The sequence below is a fragment of the Bos indicus genome, chromosome 3 (genome assembly GCF_029378745.1).
Source record: "Bos indicus isolate NIAB-ARS_2022 breed Sahiwal x Tharparkar chromosome 3, NIAB-ARS_B.indTharparkar_mat_pri_1.0, whole genome shotgun sequence".
Lineage (NCBI taxonomy): Eukaryota > Metazoa > Chordata > Mammalia > Artiodactyla > Bovidae > Bos > Bos indicus.
The window spans coordinates 96599857-96612189 of record NC_091762.1 but is presented as its reverse complement, the minus strand read 5'-3'; the positions used below and the strand labels follow the sequence as shown (position 1 = coordinate 96612189).

At 34.9% G+C, this 12333-nt stretch overlaps 1 protein-coding gene across 5 annotated transcripts in view; it reads right to left on the bottom strand.

The window, feature by feature from the left end:
• AGBL4 (AGBL carboxypeptidase 4) overlaps window positions 1-12333 on the bottom strand; it is a 1471661-nt gene that overhangs the window by 1381148 nt on the left and 78180 nt on the right. For all 5 annotated transcript variants that reach the window (XM_070786575.1, XM_070786574.1, XM_070786577.1 and 2 more), the window contains exon 2: window positions 2717-2839. In XM_070786575.1, the coding sequence (XP_070642676.1) occupies window positions 2717-2839 (123 nt within the window). The remainder of the gene's footprint in view (window positions 1-2716; window positions 2840-12333) is intronic.

Here is a 12333-nt window from a genome sequence, read left to right as displayed (position 1 = left end):
CAGTTACTTTGAAATATCTGTCAGATAAATCATATATTTCCATTTCATCAGAGTCAGTTTCTGGTAGTACACTAGGTACTGCTGCTGCTGCTGCTAAGTTGCTTCAGTCGTGTCCAACTCTGTGCGACCCCATAGATGGCAGAACAAAAATTAATAAGAAACCGTCACTGACCTCAAGGAATTTTTAGCGATAAGGAAAAAAAGATTATTAAATGACTGTAATGCAATAAAAGCTATCATGGAAAAGGCCTGTAAGTCACAGGAAAGGTGCCTGCAAACATATAGGTAGAGATAGTCAAACCCGCCTAAGAGGTACTGTTTCTCAGAGAAAGAAATACTGGCCTGAGTCTAAATTAACATTTTACCAAGTAAACAAAGAATCTGGGACACAGAGAAAATAGCATCCACAAATGTATGAAGGCTTGAGAGAAGTTGAACTAGGACAACTAAGTCAGACTAGAGAAGTTGGACTAGAAATTGGATAACTGGTTGGACTAGTTGATGGACTAGATAATAGTGAGCAATTAAATATGGCTTTTTCATCAAACCTATCAGAAAATTAATCTTTCCGCAAACTTCTGTTGTTTAAACTACTTCATTCAACAAATACAGAATTAATTTTTGCTTAATTTTGTAAGCACTCTACCTGGTTCAAGAAGAGGACATGGATTAACCATACTCAGATTCTACCCAGAAGCAGGTTATAGTCTAGAAGAAAAGAGCAACAGAAACTTTTAAAAATCATAAAAAATGTCAGGTGTCTCTCAAGAGATAAAATTAGGGTGGTGTAGATGTTTTTCCAGGAAAAATAATACTTAAATGGAAGGGCATATGGAAAGAAAACATATCAGGAATTCATAGGAAAGTTCATATTTGACCTATAGACCTTATTTCTCATAAGAAACACAGATTAGTTATCCACCAGCTTAGGAACAGGCAATGTGCATATTACATATTACATATTTTACATATTATAATGTAAATATAATGTGCACCTTACCTATTACACAACTCTGAAAGAAAGAAAATGGAAGCCTATCTAAAAGCAATAAACTTCATCCACATGAACTCAGCCCTCCATATCCATGGGTTCCACATCCCCAGATTCAATGAACCAAGGATCAAATTTTGTTTTTTTCAATTCCAAGGTGCCAGAAGGCAAAACTTGAATTTGCCACTTGCTGGTAACTACTTACATAGCATTTACACTGCATAAGATATTATTATAAGTAATCTAGAGACAATAAAGTATACAGGAGGATGTGCATAGGTTACACACAAATATTACATCATTTTATATGAAGGACTTGCACATATGTGGATTTTAGCATCCGCACGGGTCCTAGAACCAATCCTACCCAGGCACCAAAGGACAGCTATACAAGAGTCAAAGAAAGTACAGTATGTTGTTCCCAATTATGTTGACAGTGTTCAAGTCTGATTGGAAAGACAACACTACAATACTGTGTTATGGATTAAATTACATCTCCCCAAAATTTGTATATTGATGTCTTAACCCTGTGACTCTAATAAGAGACACGGTTTCTATAGAAGGAATCATGTTAAAATCAGGTCATTAGAGTAGGCCCTAGTCCAATATGACTGATATCCTTATAAAAAGGGAATATTTAGAGACAGACATGTACACACAGAGAATGCCTATGAAAATGAAGGCAGAAATCAGGATGGTATTTCTACAGACCAAGGAACACCAAAGATTGCTAGCAAACTACAGTAAGCTAGAGGAGAGACACTAAGCAGAATCTTCTTCGCAACCCTTAGAAGGAACCAACCCTGTCAACATCTCAATCTCAGACTTCTGTCCTCCAGAATTCTGAAACATTAAATTTCTGTTTTTTAAGTCAATCAGTTTATGGTTCTTTATAAAGGCAGCCCTAGAATACTAAAACAACATAGAATAAACAGAGGGGAAAATCCTACATAAACAATTTTTCAGTTGTTGGTATAAACAGCCATGGTTCTTAAAGTTCAGAGAACTTTCATAAACTAAAATGTCCCTTCAATCATGCATACCCACACATGTGCAAGTACAACATTCAAAACCCAAAATAATCAACAATTATCTTTTAAACAAAATTATGTTTAATTTCTCATTAATATTTTCAACATATTCTGAATACACACTATATGCTTACATTCCATTCAGAGTGTGAGGCTCAAGAAAGTTAACAAGATTCAGTTACTACTGGATGGAAGTTCACAATCAAGCCCTGAGTTCCCCTATCAGAATTCTCATAGCATTTTCTGTGTATGAAGTATATTACTTTTCCTGTTTTATTCAACTGAATCTATTCTTTAACTTTTTTTTAATAGAGAAGCCTCCTCTCAGAATGACTAAGAATCATATAGTAGATATTCATTATCAATCATTTATCAAGTAGTCAAATTATATTAGTTTTACCCGAAAGAAATAATATCTAGATAAGCATTTGATAAAATATAAAGTCCTCTATAAATGTTCATTAGTACTATCATTATTTTTCTAATCATTTATGACAACAAAAACATTTATTGTGTTTCACTTTAAGTATTTCCAAGTTAATTCATTCAAATCTGATTTTTCACTCACAATTTATTTCATTATGGTAAAAAAAATTAAAAGGGTTGAATCACACTAAATGGTCATATGGAGTAAGATTCTTAAAAAAAAACCTCACCAGACAATCTCAAAAGAAAAGGTCTTTGATACACTCACCACTTTCAAAGCAAGCATCAAAGATAAGATGTCCTTTCTTGGGCTGTCCACAGTATCCAGTTGGAAGCACCACATATTTGCTCACATTCCCTCCGATGGCATCATCATTTCCCATATCACTGCCTATTGTTCAAAAAATTGGCTCTTGTTAAGCAGAAATCAAAATGCATTTAGTAACACAAGTCCAGCAAAAATTTTATCATTACATTCCCCCTGTAATTCAGTGCTTATCCAGGCACTAAAGAAATTAACAATATATTGTGATGAAGTAGAAAGAGAACAGATTTTTAAATCAGAAAGATATGGACTCAAATCTCATCTCTACTACATATTAATTCTCCGTAACACAAGGCAATCAGCTTAATCATTTTAAGCCTCAGTTTCTCTCATCCATAAAAAGGAATGGTAAAATCCATATTTCAAAACTGTGTTATGAGAATTAGGTATGAAAAATATCTCGTATAACCAATGAAATACGAAAGATGTTCATTAAATTTCATCAATTATGTAAATAAATGGTAACATTTAACTTGTAACAAATAGCTATTTTATTGTGAATAAAGCAACAGTTCTATAATTAGTATTATAAATACATAATATACCAATACCAGAAATAATTTGAGAAACACTGACTTAGTATAAAAGCTATATTTCCTAACAGGAACTTAAATTTTTTTGTTTTAGAAGTTTCACTTCCATTTAGAATGTAGAAAGCCGGAAAGATCATCTTTTCCATCTTAGCATAAAAATCCCAGTAAAGAACAAAAAATAACTTATAAAAACCAGAGGGGTGGTACGGGGAGGGAGGTGGGAGGGGGGTTCAGGATGGGGAACACGTGTATACCCATGGAGGATTCATGTTAATGTATGGCAAAATCAATACAATACTGTAAAGTAATTAGCCTCCAATTAAAATAAATAAATTTATATTTTTTTTAAAAATCTATCAGAGAACTGAGTTGTAGGGTAACTGAAATTCTAATATCCAAGAAAAGTCAGGCTCTACCAAAAAGGGATGAGAAGCAAGCACTGACTCCTCCGTATCAGAGCACAGGAGAAAGAAATGGTGGGTCCCATACAAATGACTAAAAAGAAGTTAATTTTTAAAAAATCATTTAAGGTAAGTTTGGGGAACAAGAGAGAGTAGAACCCCTGGGAGTCACAGACACAAAAGGAAGTTCACAGCACTGGGAGACTCTCCTACACAAGCCTTCATCAAGCGTTTAGGAGAAAGATTAGAAGCAAGGCAGAAGACTAGAAAATGCCTTTCTTTGTGATTCAGACCTGCAAAGGGAGAATGGCCCGACGAATATCATTTTCCCTATAGAAAAAAGGCCCTAAGTCACTCAGATCAGATGAGGTCAGTCACTCAGTCGTGTCCGACTCTTTGAGACCCCATGAATCATAGCACGCCAGGAGGCCTAAGTCACTAGGGAAGAACAACAAACTTTGTAACCCCCGTGCTCAAGTGAGACTCATTGTAAGAGGAGAAGTATTAAAAGGAAAAAAATTCTCTACATTTAAGGGAAGAGCAGCAAACCGTCCTGGGACTAAGACAATATATCAATATTGTTGAAGGGCTCAAACCTTGGAGGAGGAGTAAAAATCATTCACAAAGCATATCAAAGATTCAGGGTAGAATTAAAAGTGGAGAATGAAACTAAACCGAGCTTAACGCCTGACTAAGACAGAAGTCACTCACCGAGAGCCAGACATCCTGGACTGTGAAGTCAAGCGGGCCTTAGGAAGCATTACTAAGAATAAAGCTAGTAGAGGTGATGGAAATCCAGCTGAGCTACTTCAAATCCTAAAAGATGATGCTGTTAAAGTGCTGCATTCAATACACCAGCAAATTTGGAAAACTCACCAGTGGTCACAGGACTGAAAAAGGTCCATTTTCATTCCAATCCCAAATAAAGACAATGTCAAAAAATGTTCAAACTACTGTACAGTTGTACTCATTTCACTATCAACAATATGCTACATACAGAACAACTCTTCTCAGAGTTAAATGATAAGCAGCGCCAAACTGAGACACCTGAAAAAGGGGGGAAAACTAGGTGAGCCTAACGATAATACTAGCTTTTAGATTAGTGATACTTTCTGATCTATTGTACAGGGAGAAGAGGGTTCCCAAGTACAACAGGGTGATTTAGTGTGTTGAAAAGACAGAAGTAAGAGTTTGGAGAGGGATGAGGAAAGTCTGAAGGTTAGACTATTGAAGGGGAGACTGCTATGAGAGTCAGAGCATCTAAAATGTATAGCAATCTGTTTAAGACTGTCTGAATGCTAAGCCATATAGAATAAAATTCCATGAGACCAGTCAAAGAATGACCAGGAAGTTGTAATTTCCAAGGTGCACAGTGCTGGGAAACATTCAACATGCAACCATCCACAGTGAAGAATCCATGTTGAAAATTTAGGAGATTAAGTAGAGATTCCAGAAAGGTACTAGCCATGAACAACTGGAAAATGAAATTTGAAACACCATACCATTTACAATACCATCAAAAACACAAAATAACAAGGCTTAAATTTAACAAATTATATATAAGAACTGTATATTGAAAAATAAAAAAATAAAAATTGTTGATACATATTAAGGAAGACCCAATTAAATATCAAGATATACCATGTTCATGGATTAGAGAACTCATTATTATTAAAGTGACAACTTTCCAAAAACTGATGTCTAGATTAAATGCAATACCAATCAAAATCTCAGCAGGACTTATTCCAAGAAATCAACAAACTGACTCTAAAATTTATATGGAAACTCAAAGGGCCTGAAATACTGAATACAATTATGAAAAATAAGAGTTGAAGAACTTACATGAGAATAAGACTTACAGGAAAGTCATATAAATAAGTGGATCCGATTACAGAGTGAAGAAATACATCCATATACATTTGGTCAATTAAGTTTGAACAAAGGTGCAAGGATAATTTAATATAGAAAAAACAACTTGTAAAACAAATAGTGCTTGAAGAACTCGACAAATTTTCAGGAAAAAAAAATGAACCTCATATGTATGTGATAGTGGTGGGTTTATATTATATATTTTCCAAACTCACTAAATTTCATAGGTAAAACAGGTACATTTTTGTTATGGGTAAACTTATCTCAAAAAAATTATTTTTAAATGTTAAAAAGTGAAAGAGCAAGAATTGATTTTCATATCACAGAATCAATCCATATATATATATATATATATGGACAGAGATATTATACAAATACATATTTATATATAGATGTTATACATATATGTAAAGTAAAATTATCCCATGACTAATATCTCTCAAACCCAATTCTCAGTCCCTAGATCAAAATGTTCTTAACCACTTCAGTTTTTAGTTTCTCAGATATTATTCTACACAATATCTTTATTTTTCTATTATTTTAGTTTATCAACATCAAATGGTATCTATCAAAATTCTTATATGAAAGATAAAGAACTAGTTTATGTACATGATTATCCCCTTCTCTAAAAAGAGAATTTCATTTTATTTTTAAATATACATTATATTATTCTTATTTTAATTATTCATTTGAGGTGGATATCGTTGTGAGCAGTATACCTAGGGGGCATTTTAGAAATTTGTTAAGGCATTTTTGTTTGTTTTCATAAGGATGAAAGAGCACTGATGGCACCTGAGTAGTAAGAGACGAGGAATGCTACACGTAGTACAAAGTAGAGAAAAGTCCAGTATGACTTCCAAGTGTCAGATATACTCACATATTCATGCACACAGATATGTTCTTGTTCAATCATTCAGTCGTATCCAACTCTTTGTGACCCCATGGAATATAGCAGGCCAGGCTTCCCTGTCCTTTGTCATATCCCAGAGCTTGCTCAAACGCATGTCCATTGAGTCGATGATGTCATCCAACCATCTCATCCTCTGTCATCCCCTTCTCCTCCTGCCTTCAATCTTTCCCAGCATCAGAGTCTTTTCCAATAAGTAGGTTCTTTGCATCAGGTGGCCAAAGGATTGGAGCTACAACTTCAGCATCAGTCCTTCCAAGGAATATTCAGGACTGATTTCCTTTAGGATTCACCGGTTTGATTTCCGTGCAGTCCAAGGGACTCCCAAGAGTCTTCTCCAACACCACAGTTCAAAAGCGTCAATTATTCAATGTCAAGCCTTCTTTATGGTCCAACTCTCACATCCATACATGCTTTTGCTGCTGCTAAGTTGCTTCAGTCGTGTCCGACTCTGTGCGACCCCATACACGGCAGCCTACCAGGTTCCCCCATCCATGGGATTTTCCAGGCAAGAGTACTGGAGTGGGGTGCCATTGTCTTCACCACATCCATACATGACTATTGGAAAAACCACAGCTTAGACTATACAGATCTTTGTCATCAAAGTAATGTCTCTGCTTTTTAACATGCTGTCTAGGTTTGTCATAGTTTTTGTTTCAAGGACCAAGTGTCTTTTAATTTCATGGCTGCAGTCACCATCTGCAGTGATTTTGGAGCCCAAGAAAATAAAGTTGGTCTCTAATTCCATTGTTTCCCCATCGATTTGCCATGAAGTGATGGGACCAGATGCCATGATCTTCGTTTTTTGAATGTTGACTTTTAAGGCAGCATTTTCACTCTTCCTCATGTACCTTCCTCAAGAGGCTCTTTAGTTCCCCTTCACTTTCTACCATAACGGTAGTGTCAACTGCATATCTGAGGTTATTGATATTTCTCCCAGCAATCTTGATTCTAGCTTGTGCTTCATCCAGCCCAGCATTTTGCATGATGTACTCTGCATAGAAGTTAAATGAGCAGGATGAGAATATACAGCCATGATGTACTGCTTTCCCAATTTGGAACCAGTCTGTTGTTCCATGTCCAGTTCTAACTGTTGCTTTCTTGACCTGCATACAGGTTTCTCAGGAGGCAGGTAAGATGGTCTGCTATTCCCATCTCTTTCCACACTTTGTTGTGATCCACACAGTCAAAGGCTTTGGCATAGTCAGTAAAGCAGAAGTAGATGTTTTTCTGGAATTCTCTTGCTTTTTGTATGCTATAACGGATATTGGCAATTTGATGTCTGGTTCCTCTGCCTTTTCTAAATCCAGCTTGAACAACTGGAAGTTCTTGGTTCATATACTGTTGAAGCCTAGCTTGGAGAATTTTAAGCATTACTTTGCTAGTGTGTGAGATGAGTGCAGTTGGGCAGTAGTTTGAACATTCTTTGGCATTGACTTTCTTTGGGATTGGAATGAAAACTGACCTTTCCAGTCCCGTGCCCACTGCTGAGTTTTCCAAATTTGCTGACATAGTGAGTGCAGCATTTTCACAGCATCATATTTTAGAATTTGAAATAGTTCAACTGGAATTCCATCACCTCCAATAGCTTTGATCATAGTGATGCTTCACAAGGCCTACTTGAGTTCACATTCCAGGATATCTGGCTCTAGGTAAGTGATCACACCATTGTGGTTATTTGGGTCATTAAGATCTTTTTTGTATAGTTCTTCTGTGTATTCTTGCCACCTCTTAATATTTTCTGCTTCTATTAGGTCCTTGCTGTTTCTGTCCTTTATCGTATCCATCTTTACATGAAATGTTCCCTTGGTATCTCTAATTTTCTTGAAGAGACCTCTAGTCTTTCCCATTCTATTGTTTTCCTCTATTTCTTTGCATTGATCACTGAGGAAGGCTTTCTTATCTCTCCTTGCTATTCTTTGGAACTCTGCATTCAGATAGGTATATCTTTCCTTTTCTCCTTTGCCTTTCGCTTCTCTTCTTTTCTCAGCTATCTGTAAGGCCTCCTCAGACAACCATTTTGCTTTTTTGCATTTCTTTTTCTTGGAGATGGTTCGATCACCTCCTCCTGTACAATGTTACGAACCTCTGTCCATAGTTCTTCAGGAACTCTGTCTATCAGATCTAATCCCTTGAATCTATTTGTCATTTTCACTGTATAATCATAAGGGATTTGACTCCCTTATGTACACAAATATTCATGCATGCAAAATCTTATAATTATGTGAGCTTAGAATCTGTTTCACACGTGGAAAGTATTTTGCATGGCTTTAATGAACACTGATTTTTCCAAAGATGCAACTAACATGTAAATCAAGGAAAGATTATAATTGGTTTGTTTATAATTTTATTCAGAAGTATCATCATTTTAGAAAATCATGTCACCAACAGCATTATCACTCACTTCATTATGTTTTCCACATCCTGGTTTTTCCTTGTAGAAAACTCCTACTCATCCTGTAGACCTACATGAAATGTTATCTATTCTGGGAAGTCTTATCTGATTTCCCAAGCACTGACAGTCAGTGTTCCTCTACATTGCCACAACATCTTGTTTATTCCTTAAAACATATTTACCTTTTTATTACTGATTTATTGTATGTTCATTTTTTGTGTCTTTTCTCTCTGAGTATGGTGTCTCATTAGAAGAATCTAATGTCTTTTATTTTTATCACCACTTTCTCTCTCCATCCTAGGTATGACACAATGCTTGGCGCAATGTCAGTAATCTATAAATACTCACTAATTTACTGAAATAAAGAAGAGTTTTAAGAGCTGAAATTTATGTGAATATTGGTTTTTGTCTATTGACAACACAGAGGGTATGCAATATATTTTAAATTCATCAAAAGAACAGACAGAATCTTTACATCTACATTTTACCAAGATAAAAAGTTATAAAATAATGAAATCAAATAGTTAAAGAAAGGGAAACACCTTAGAATATGCATATACTGACATAAAGACAGAAAGACCAGGGTAGGGGTATACTATAGTCTGTGATGTTAATACAACATAATGCTTGATCATTTACATGCACAACGTGAGAAATGCAAAGTTATTATTCTCAGAGAAATTATATCTCAGTTATACATGTATATTAAACCATTAACAAAGAATGGCATTTACCGTAGTATAAAATAATCCAAGGTAGCGTGGATTAATGAAATAACTGTTCTTATTGAGTAACTTCTAATTTCTTGACCTTATTTTAAAATATCCCTATATTTAGTGACAGAAGTATGAATTAATAGTAAGAGTTTGGATCTCAAAATCACATAGAGCTGAGAGTGAATCCATCTAACTCAGATATATATGCAGTAATTTAATATAACCTCTCTAAGTCTTTCACTTAGAGTTTGGTTATGTTGTTCTGAAGGGTACAGAAAAAATATGTAAATCACATAGAACATAGCATTTACTCAATAAGCAGTTAGTTATAATTATTATCCTCATTATCATTATTATCCTCATTATTAATAAGACACCTGTATCTTGAAAGAAATGTATTTAACTAAAGAATAAAAGAGTCAACTCTATAAAGTATAATGGAGGATTCAGAAAAGGAAAGGCATAATTTAAATAGAAATTCAGAAAGAATGTCTTACCAAAAACCTACTCTTTGAAGTAAACACTGAATGTTGTAGCATCCAGTTAAATTATAGCGTATAAAACACTCTTATTATAGTGTGTAAAATATTTGTGTCCAAACATAGAGACAGAATAATACAATGAAGTTTTTCAATTTAAGGAAGTTAGAGACAAAGAGAAAATAAAATAAGTTGTGGTTTATCTTTAATGAAACATCTAATCCTATTAATATTATTATTTACATGCTTTTAAAAATACTACATGGATAACAAATATTTAGCAATAAAAAATATGAGCACATTTTGTGGAAGGAAAAAGATATATCTAAAGAGGTACCTGATGAAATGATATTATAATTACATCTTATTTTATTCTAATAAATAGGCCTGCCAAGGCGCTAGAAATAAACTTTTGGGCTACATAGAATTTTTGACATTTAAGTGGGTTATACTGATGATGGATATGACAAAGGCTCAATTTGTTTTATTTCTACATGGAAAACTACTTTACACAAAAGTTACAAGCAATTCATATTGGTCAAAAATGAGGAAAACAGCGTATTAATTAAAACTGACCTTTATATAGAACATGAATTCCACCTCTCAGGTACAAACACCTTGGAAGAAGTAACAAATTACCTCCATGTATAAGTGATATGCAGTTAAAGGGATCTGTCAAAAGTTCCATTATAAAGCAACATTTCCAAGGCTTCATAATTTTGAGAGAAAATTACACTGAAGATGAGACCTAACCCACAAATCCTGAGCCAAGAAAATAAATCTAAAATTCCTACCTGAGGGCATTTTAGGAAAGAGAACCTATTCATTTGGGGACTTTTATCTCAGTGAACTAGTACCCGCTACATAACTTGTTTTGAGAAAGTTAATTTTTAGGTAGGTTGATAAGAAGTCTGGGGTCGAGGAGGACAAGGAGGAGGAAGAGGAGAAAGGGGTCTGGGGTTCTCAAGGAGGAGAAAAAGACAAACATTTTTTTTTTTCTACATTCCTGCATCTTAGTCACATAAAATGTTTTTTCTTTAAGCTAATGATTACACAACAAAACAATTCATCTGGCTCAAGGGTATGTTCTTCCTTAAACTCCATACCAATGATTACATAACAACAATGTATCCTGCTTGAGGATATGTTTCTCCTTCTTAAGGACCTTCTGACTAATCCTGGCACCTTCAGGTGTATGTTGTGGGAGCGAATCTGGTAAGACCTTTACAACCTTGAGATGTTCTTGTGATTTATTGTTAATAGCCAATTGAAAAAGTATATAGCTCCCTTGCTAAAACTAGTGACAGGGCACTCTCTATCTCCCTTCTGAGGTCTATGTCAGAAGCTTTCTTTGTCCTTTTTCACTATAATAAAACTTCTGCCACACAAAAGCTCTGAGTGATCAAGCCTGGTCCCTGATCCCAAAGCTAAATCTTCTTCAGAGATCATCAATCAACCATAAGCTATCACTTCCCAGCATTTTACAAAATATACCATGTTTGTTCTCATTGAAAATATACTTACAAGAGATACTTCAAGGACTCAAAAAACAAAAACGTAAAAAAAAATTTTCCTAAATACACATATCCTAATCCTTTCTAGACATATGTATTAATATCTACAATACAAATATGATGTCTAGATTTGTTAAGCTACAATCAATCATAGGGGCTTCCCTGGTGGCTCAGATGGTAAAGAATCTGCCTGCAATGCTGGAGGCCTGGGTTTGATCCCTGGTTGGGAAGATCCCCTGGAGAAGAGAAACGCTACCCACTCCAGTATTCTGGCCTGGAGAATTTCACGGACTGTATCGTCCCTGGGGTCGCAGAGAGCCAGACACAACTGTGCTATTTTGAAAAAAAAAAAATCAATCATAGGGTATTTTAAATACTATTCATGTATTGAAGAACTATTTTTGTACCCACTCTATCTTGTGCCAAGAACTAAGGAGAATATATAAGAAAAATAAGCTGTAAATCAGTCCATCAATCCATAAAAGATTAAGGATATACTAATAACAACACTCTCAAAAAACTGACTATCTAGTTAAGGACTATACTGAAGGTAATAAGATATATAATGAAAAACAAATGTTCTATTTCTGTAAGAAAGAAAAATAATCAGTACAGACAGCACAGTTAGGCACCATGGGATTTGGAAAAATATGAACTTAAAGGCTGAATCGTTGCTTGGTCACTTTTTAAGTGTATGACCACGGATGAGGCCCAATTCAGCAAGCTATGGTCTTTTCTCTTTTCAT